Raw genomic sequence first — 8,841 nt, forward strand, 5'->3', positions numbered from 1 at the left:
CGCAGGCTGGGCAAGGGACTTGAAGAGAAACTTCTCTGAAGAAAACAGGCGCACGGCCTACAGACATATGAAAAAAATGCTTATCATCCTTAATCATCAGAGAAATGCAAATCAAAACTACTTTGAGATATCATCTAACTCCAGTAAGATTAGCCCATATCACAAAATCCCAAGACCAGAGATGTTGGCGCGGATGTGGAGAAAAGGGAACACTTCTATGCTGCTGGTGGGAATGCAAATTAATACATTCCTTTTGGAAAGATGTTTGGAGAACACTTAGAGATCTAAAAATAGATCTGCCATTCAATCCTACAATTCCTCTACAAGGTATATACCCAGAAGACCAAAAATCACATTATAACAAAGATATTTGTACCAGAATGTTTATTGCAGCCCAATTCATAATTGCTAAGTCATGGAACAAGCCCAAGTTCCCATCAATCCACGAATGGATTAATAAATTGTGGCACATGTACACCATGGAATATTATGCAGCCTTAAAGAAAGATGGAGACTTTACCTCTTTCATGCTTACATGAATGGAGCTGGAACATATTCTTCTTAGTAAAGTATCTCAAGAATGGAAGAAAAAGTATCCAGTGTACTCAGCCCTACTATGAAACTAATTTATGGCTTTCATATGAAAGCTATAACCCAGTTATAACCTGAGAATATGAGGAAGGGGGAGAGGGAGAGGAGGGAAGGGGGATGGGCGGAGGGAGGGTGATTGGTGGGATTACACCTACAGTGCATCTTACAAGGGTACATGTGAAACTTGGTAAATGTAGAATATAAATGTTTTACCACAATAACTAAGAAAATGCCAGGAAGACTATGTTAACCAGTGTGATGAAAATATGTCAAATGGTCTATAAAACCAGTGTATGGTGCCCCATGATCACATTAAGGTACACAGCTATGATTTAATAATAAAATAATATATTAAAAAAAAAAAAAGAGTCTCTGCCTCCCTGGGTCATACCACCTACAAGAGGACAGAGACAGAAGGACCAGTGTTTGGAAATAAATGACTGGGCCCTGGTCATTCCACAGGAAGAATTCATTACCCAAATTGGGACATTTTTGAGAGTAAAAGTGGGAGTTGTTAATAGTTATGCTGAGCCAACAGGTGCAAGAAGGAGCCATCCCGAACAGCCCAGGCACACAGTCGCATTGAGTGGGAACATCTCTGCTTCCTGTGTCTCTGGCCACAAAAGAAACTTCAGCTGTTGGTCAGTCAAAGCTGCTGAAGATCTGAGCCCTCGCCTGTCCTTGGACCAGGGTGAAGACCAAGGGTGCATTCCAAGAATGGGGTGGAGATGTGGCAGGACTACGCAGGCTATAATCAAGGATCAGGGAACAGGGCAGGGAGCATAGGCCTGTGTCAGGGAACAGGTGTATGTGGGGGTGAGATACCAACTTTCAGTGTCTGTGACACTGGCTTGGTTCACACATAGGTGGCTTTTACAGACTCTTCACCCTTCCTGGCTACTCAAATCCTGCCTACCTCAAGGAAACAGGGAACTTTGGAATTCTGTAGTTCCCTTGAGTTCCTTTTGTATAGGTAGAACCCCCACAGAGTGTATGTTTGTGGTGTGGGGGTCTATACCCTTCTGTCTCTCTGTCTGACTCTGAGACTATTAATATAAGCCAGAGTCTGGATGCACCCCCAGAATATGTGCTCCTCACAGCAAAATGCCACCCCTCCCAGCTAAGCCTGTTATTTGTTCTGTTTCCGATCGGCGCCAGGCTCATAGACCCCATGTAGGTAGAATATAACCTTCCATAAATAACCTCTAACCTGACCTACAATTTAGCCTTCCGTTTTTTTTTATCCTGGTGGTAAATGGGATGGTAGCCTGGGCTGATCCCTCCTGCATCTTTGGGTCCCAGAAAGCAGACCCTGGATTTGGGCATTGCTTGGAATTCCCAGTACCTCTGCGATGCTTGCCCCTGGGAAGGACTCAGTGCATGGTGAGGAATGGTGGAGTCTCTTCCACCCAGGAACAACCTTGCCCTTGCAGTCTTTGCTTGGGCCTTGCCCCCTGCCTAGACACCTCCCTCTCCACCTGGCACATCTTTAAGCAGCAGCCGCCTTTCTGAAACCTTCCCTGACCATTGTCCCTTCTCCCCTGCAGAGGGAATCGCTCCTGTCTTTGGTTCCCATACACTTTGCACAGAACATTGTGATCTGATTAGTTGCCCATGCCCACTGGCTCTGAGCAGCTTGAGAGAGTGCTGGGGCCAGGAACTCAGTCTGGCCTGGCCATGGGCTAAATATTTAACCCCTTAGTGCCTCGGTCTCCTCAGATTCAAACATAAACCTGTCTTCAGAGCCTGTGTTCCCCCACTCTGTGACATACTGCCTCTCTGGGCTGGACAATGTTTCTATGTCCTACCTGCTCTCACATTCTGGGCTCTGGGACACATGTCATAATGAATGAATTCCTGCAGGGTCTCACTGGGGCATCCTTGTGGCCTGGAGTTGCAGAAGGGTCTAGCCAGCAACACTCAAAGACATCTCTCAAAGATCTGTTGATGAGGATAATGGATTTAGAAGGGTTCATTGGAGTTAAACTGAAAAGTCATCAAGAGGAACCTCAGCTCCCCCCCAAGATAGGCTGGACTTAATCAAGTTTTCTTCAGTTGATCATCCTTCCTTATGGCAACTAAAGAGTGTTTATTGAGTCTCAATTAGCAACCAGCGCATTTAGGCACCTTGGGGAGGCAAGACTTTGAAAGATATTGTCCTTGCTTTCGAAGATCTTATGTTTTCACAGAGAGGCATAAAATATACACTTAGAAAAAAAGCTTGACTGAGCTTCCTGTGAGCTGTGGGTTGGTCCTGAATTGTACTTGGCTTTGTATCTATCCCAGGACTAAGAAGGGATTGCCTAGGCTAGGCAGATCTTCAATAAATGAATGTTGCAGGGAAGACATAGAACCAAAGGAGCAGGAACCAAAGGCCGGGACATCAGAGAAGAAAGGGATCACCAGAGACTGGAACATCTCTGGAATCTTCTGGGAAGAGGTGCACTAAGTAAAATGAATTCTAAAGAAAGAGTAGGAAGTATTAGGGGTGGAAAGCAGGGACAGCAAACTAAGGAGGCAGGAGGCAGAATGACCATTTGGAATCAGAAAGGAAACTTGGCAGAATGAGAGATGGGAATCAGGCAGACTGAGAACCCTACACTTGATCTTAGGCAAGAACGAACCCTTCAAGGTTCTTGAGCAGGGGAGTGATATGATGAGAACAGTGTTTCTGGAAGATGGTGTTGTGGAGGGCAGTCAGCTAAAGGGAGACCAGGCTGAGTTTATTACAGTGTCCTGGGTAAAGGAATGTGGTCTAGGTTTGGAAAGGAAGGGAGGAACATGACTTTTCAAAGGAAGACATAATTACCACAAGGGTCACCAGGGAGTAGTCAAATGTACCTCCAATGTTTGAGACCTCTTTACTAAGAGAAAGGTGTGAATTTTGACAGAAATGACATTGTGTGAGGTTGACAAAATGAGACCACATCCTCTCAGTAACAATTCATTGTCTTTATTAACAATGTCTCTGGATTTGAAAGAACAGACTGTTATTTCATAAAGCAATATTAACATTGTCATTCTCTACAAGAAAAAGTTTTGCATAAATAACTTAAGTGAGAAAATAAATATGTAACTTAACTTTTTAAAAACCACTACTTTCATTCTTGGGGACAAGTTCCACGTGGAAGGTTTACAAAAAAACAACCAGTCCGGCAGGCTTTCATCCAACATGTGCTTCTGTTTAAAATATTTTTTTTAACGATTAAAAACTACATAGAAAGTAAGAGGTGTCTGGAAATGCTTTTCAAAAAGTTTGTTTGGTGGCAGCTCTCATGCTTTGCAGTTTCTCAGCATATGTACAACACTTGTAATTTTTCCCCAATGGTTTTCTCCTAAAGGAAGATATATCACAAGTGACAGCAGCCAGAAGCTGATTTCTAGGCAGAAATGTGTCTGTAAGTGGGGGGCAGGAGGAAGACCTCAAAAGGAATGTGCTGGTCTTTGAGTGTGTGGTGGCTGCTCCCTTAGGCCTCCAAGCCCAGCATCCTGGAACCTTGAACTTCTCATCAGTAGGTAAATTTAAAATATGGCCATGGGGTCGGGGAGGGTTACTGCCCTTTGGGAATGAGGAGTGGCTGTGTGATTTCTGGACACACCATCACCCTTGGGGCCCTCTTCTTCTCTACCCCAATTGATGGTGTTATTTCTTTGAGATGGAAGGGTGGAGGTAGCCAAACATCTGGGGAGGCCAAGCTAGGAAACAAAGCAGCTTCTTCCAGGAGTTTTTAGTCATAAATATGTCGGCCATAAATAGACTCTTTTCTTTTTTCCTGCTTGTTTTTCATCTTTGGCTGTCAGATCAGAGCAACTCTGAACTCCGGAAGTGACCTTGGTAGAAAGTCAATTCAACCTCTCTGTCTCTGTGTCTCTCTCTCCACTCCTGCCCATTCAAAAGGTAAGAGTCCTTGGAATACATTAATACATTACATGATGGTCCATTCTTTAAATTCCTAACCCCACCCCACCCCCATTTTACAAAAGGAAATTGAGGTCTGGAAAGAGAAAAGTGTAGTTCAAGGTCACACAGCAAATTAGTGGCTGAGTCAGGCCTAGAAACCATATCTACAGACCCCTGCTGTGTTCTTGGCACGACACAGGCTTTATAATGGGCAGACAGGTGGATGGAAAACCTTATGAACTTTCTAAACCAGTCCCGAGACTTTTCACACTCCCCACCGCTCCCTTATAACCAATCCCTGGAGTGAAAATGCTTCCATTTGAAGTGAGACCAGCAAAAGTAGGCGGCCCCGGGGGGCGGGGCCGCGTGGCTCAGTGTATGTGACTCCCAACTCTCTCCCCTTCCCTGCGGGAACCCCTCGACCGGGGCCTGGAAGGTCTCAGCTCCCCACCTTGGGTTGCAAGCTTTTAAAATGAAACACAAACAATCAAACCGTGCGCAGAGGACAGAAACTTGGGGGCGCCCGTGGACGGGCGCCCTCTGGGAGGGACGCGGCGGGCGGGCAGGCTCTAGTAGGCGTTCTCCAGCTCCGCCTGGTTGGCTTTTGCTCCCCGGGAGCGGGGTCGCGGCTTCCGGCTCTTCTGGGGCCGTGCGGCCTCGGGCCCGAAGTCCTTGAGCTCCGACTGGTTGTGGAAGCGGGTGAGGCGCTTGCACTTGCACGAGGCCACCAGGCGCACCTTGCGCGCGCGCGGCGCTGCGCCCCCGGGACACAGCAGCTGCACCCGCTGCGCGCGGTAGCGGTCGGGGATGCAGCGGAAGTCGGGCCCGCTCGGGCGCCACCACTTGCCGCGGCCGATGGCGTTGGGCAGCAGGCGCGCGGGGCCGCACTGGCCCGAGCACACCAGCTCGGTGACTGGCTTGGCGCTGCGGCACGGCCCGTCGGTCACGTAGCGGGTGAAGTGCAGCTCCCGGCAGCTGTACTCGGATGCGTCTGAGAACAGAGGCGCGCGTCAGGGCGGCTGCTTGGCCCGGCCGGTATCCCAGCCTCTCCTTACCCAAACCTCCCTCTCCCCTTTTCTTCAGAGGCTTTTAGTTATTATGGGAGCCTTGGATCCCAGTGGCTGCTGGGGTTCAAACACCAGGTTTTCATCACTACCTGTGTGAACTTGGACAAGTTACTTAACCCCTCTCTTCTTCCAATCTGTAAAATGGGTTATCCCGAAGATTCAATGAGTTAATCCATTATACATATAATGCAAAGAATGCCACTGGGCACACAGTGAAAACTGGAGGCATGGGCTGTTGCTATGTAGTTAGTATTCCCTTCCTAGGGTGCCGCCCCTCTGCTGATTTAAGCCTGTGTGGCAGGATCCCTGGCCTGGGCAGGGTAGGTATTAGCCTTATCTTCAGCCTGGCTCTGACTTCCCCCAAATTCCTTTTCCAGCCACTTGGGAGAGGTGGGCAGGAGACCGAGAAAGGAGTAGAGGTTAATTGAAGGTAATAAATCAGCATGCTGCTCTGGAGGTGAGAGATAGAAGGGGAGGTGGGCAGGACAGGAATTCATTAGACTTGAAAGGACCCAACAGCAGTGTGACCAACCCCTTCATTAGCAGGGAGGATTGAGGCCCAGAGAGAAGAGTTTGCTGAAGAAGCAGAGCCTGGTTCTCCTGACTGCGTTTCCCTGGGGCCCCAGCACCTTTTGTCTGCCCAGGGAAGAAGCTGATGTGCTCTAGCACCCACAGGAGGCTGGGCTGGGGGTTGGTGGGGAGCTAGTTTTTACTACAATTACTTTCCTACCAGAGAGGCACTGAGCTCTGACCCCAAACCTACAGATTTAGCTACTACAAACATGTATCACCTATCAGGCACCCACTGTGTACCCAGCTCTCTGCAGGGCTCATCTCTTGCTCTGTGTCACTCAAATGGGCACCTGATGGCAATGCAAGTTCGCTGCCTGGGTGAGGGGAGGTTGGGCTCTGAGGCCTGGCCTAGTCCCCTGCATAGACCTTGAACGTGTCTCCTACTGTGGGCTTACATGGATGGGAGTTTTTAAATAGCTGGTCCTCGTGTGAGCATTTGTCCCCAAGGGTTTCATAGGGACAGTTCCAATGTGATACAAAGAGATGAAAAATAGTCCTAAGACCAAAACCAGAGTGGGGGCAGAAAAGATATCCTCCCCCTGCCCTCCAAGCAAACACAGCAGGGCAGGTGTGGCTCTCCTGGTTCTGGACTGGTTTGGCACTTTCACCCCTACAGGGGTGGCATGTGGGGGTGGCTTATTTGCCCAGAGAAGGAGGCATTTGGGGGCTTTCCAGGAATAGTGCCCTAGGTCAGGCACTTCCTCTGCAGAGCATGACTTTGTTTTGAACATGTGGTTTTTCCAGGGACTGTGGCTTCTCATGGGAGCCCAAGCAGGTGGACATCTTGAATTCAGGTTCCCTACAACCTTTAAACTGTCACTCAAGCTCAGTTGATCTTGCCTGAATTGGGGAGGTTGGGGGAGGGGTGTCCTTGCCCTCCCATTTCAAAAACCCGAGGCCCCTGCTGGCCTCTTCTGGATTGCCCTTATCAGCACCCACAGCCTAGTAGATTGTAGGGCAGCGAGGGATGGCATGGGGAGCCTGGGCAATGGGTTCCACTCCCATCTGGATCATGGCTAGAGGGCAGCAAAGCCCTCCCTCTGAAGTGTCATTTCAACCCCCACCCCAACCATTCCTGCCAGCTGCAGAGCCAGCTGTGCACACTGCCCCCAGGCTTCTCTGTGCAGGCCTGACCAGGACCCACTGCCTTCTCCCTCTCCTAGAGTCAGGCTTCCTCCCCAGGAATGAGGCAAGGCTGGGTCTGGTGTGGGGGCTCAGGACAGTCAGTGCCACCTGTGCCCACTCCATGCATCAGAAGATGCTGCCTCCCTTCCAGGGCCTGGACTCAGCTGCCACTCATGGCAGAGGCTAAAACTGTGCTGACAGCTCCTGTTCCTTCAAGTCCAAGCTCACTGGGCAGACTGTGGGAAAGGGGACCAGCTGGGGTCTCAGCCCTCCCCCAGGGCTGTCTTGCAGTTGGATCAAACTGGGTTCAAATCTGCTCTTCTACTCACTCCCAAGTTACTTAGTCTCTGGAGCCTGGTTCTTCACTTTCAAGTCGGGGTTCACATCATGGGGCTTCCATGAGGTGGGACTGTGGCACTACAGGACAGCCACAGCCCATAGAGAGCGCCAGGCACCCAGTGGTGCTGCTCTGCAGATCTGAGGCCCCCTCACCTTGTCCTTCCCCAGTGGTCCAGCAGATGAGTCTGGCTCCTGTATCCTCAGGAGGGCATTCTTTGAAACCCTTTCTTTTCTGAGCCCCTGAGTATATGCAATGTTGTGCCCTCACCACCTCAGCCTGCACCCTGCCAACCTCCCGCCCTGCACTTGAATTCCAGGACTAAACTGGCAGCCTCCAGACAAGCCTGTTCCCCACTGGTGCTGGCAGAGGCTGGTGGTCTACTCCAGTCTCCAAAGCCTTCCAAATAAAAGATTCTAAAATTTCCCCGGCTCCCTCCCGAAGACCCTTATGCCAAAAATTCTTTCCACTACGCTGTACCTTTGGTCTCAAAGGGGTGGTGTGGAGGCCGCCCTCCATTCTCCGCCCGATTCATGGTCTTGTTGTTCTCCAGCTCTGGTGGAGGTTCAGGGTACTCGCCAAGCTCAGGGATGACCTCTGTGGCATCATTCTTGAAGGCCTGCCACCCCTGGGCCTCCACCACACGGAACGCTGTGTGCACCAACAGGCAGACGAGACACAAGGCTAGAGAGAGCTGCATGGTGCCAGTCGGAGGAGGGCACACAGCCTTCTAGTAGCACAGGCTCTTGTCCCCAGCCCAGATATAGTCGCCTTTTTAAAGCCCCCTCTGCCTCATGCCAGCCAATGAGGACTGTCTGGGGCAGGGCTGGTCCCATGTTTCCCTCTGTCCTGGAGGAGGGAAAGGGGTGTGCTCAGAGCAAACCCTCCCCAAAGACTTCTCCTCAAACTCAGCAAACTCCCAAATTGCTGCTGGCACTCCCAGGTGACACAGAGAGTGGGGGGGGCAAGGGGGGGCGTGTGAGGCAGGGCCCCAGCCTGCGCTCAGCACCTCCCACATGCAGGCGGTTGTGGTTTTCAGATATCAAAATGAGCTCCGGCTTTTCATTGTCTATTTCCCTGGGCTCCTTGGTCAGTCTCAAAACAAACTGTGGACAAGCTCAACAGAAAATGTGCAGCTCTGAGCTGTCCATAGGGCTGAACCCATTTTCTTAGGCCAAGTTCATATGTCACTCCACCAATAAATGGCCCAAGGGGTGTCTGTTTGGCCCCAGACTCAGCCAGAGGCA

At 50.1% G+C, this 8,841-nt stretch overlaps 1 protein-coding gene across 1 annotated transcript; it reads right to left on the reverse strand.

The window, feature by feature from the left end:
* Positions 1–3,533: 3,533 nt before the first annotated feature.
* Positions 3,534–8,450, reverse strand: SOST (sclerostin). Its single transcript, XM_053568992.1, has 2 exons — positions 8,075–8,450; positions 3,534–5,483 (listed from the first exon to the last, which is right to left on the reverse strand). Exons 1-2 carry the CDS (start codon positions 8,292–8,294, stop codon positions 5,062–5,064), a joined length of 642 nt encoding a protein of 213 aa, XP_053424967.1. The 5' UTR covers positions 8,295–8,450; the 3' UTR covers positions 3,534–5,061.
* Positions 8,451–8,841: the final 391 nt, after the last annotated feature.

The sequence above is a fragment of the Nycticebus coucang genome, chromosome 18 (assembly GCF_027406575.1).
Source record: "Nycticebus coucang isolate mNycCou1 chromosome 18, mNycCou1.pri, whole genome shotgun sequence".
Classification (NCBI taxonomy): Eukaryota; Metazoa; Chordata; class Mammalia; order Primates; family Lorisidae; genus Nycticebus; species Nycticebus coucang.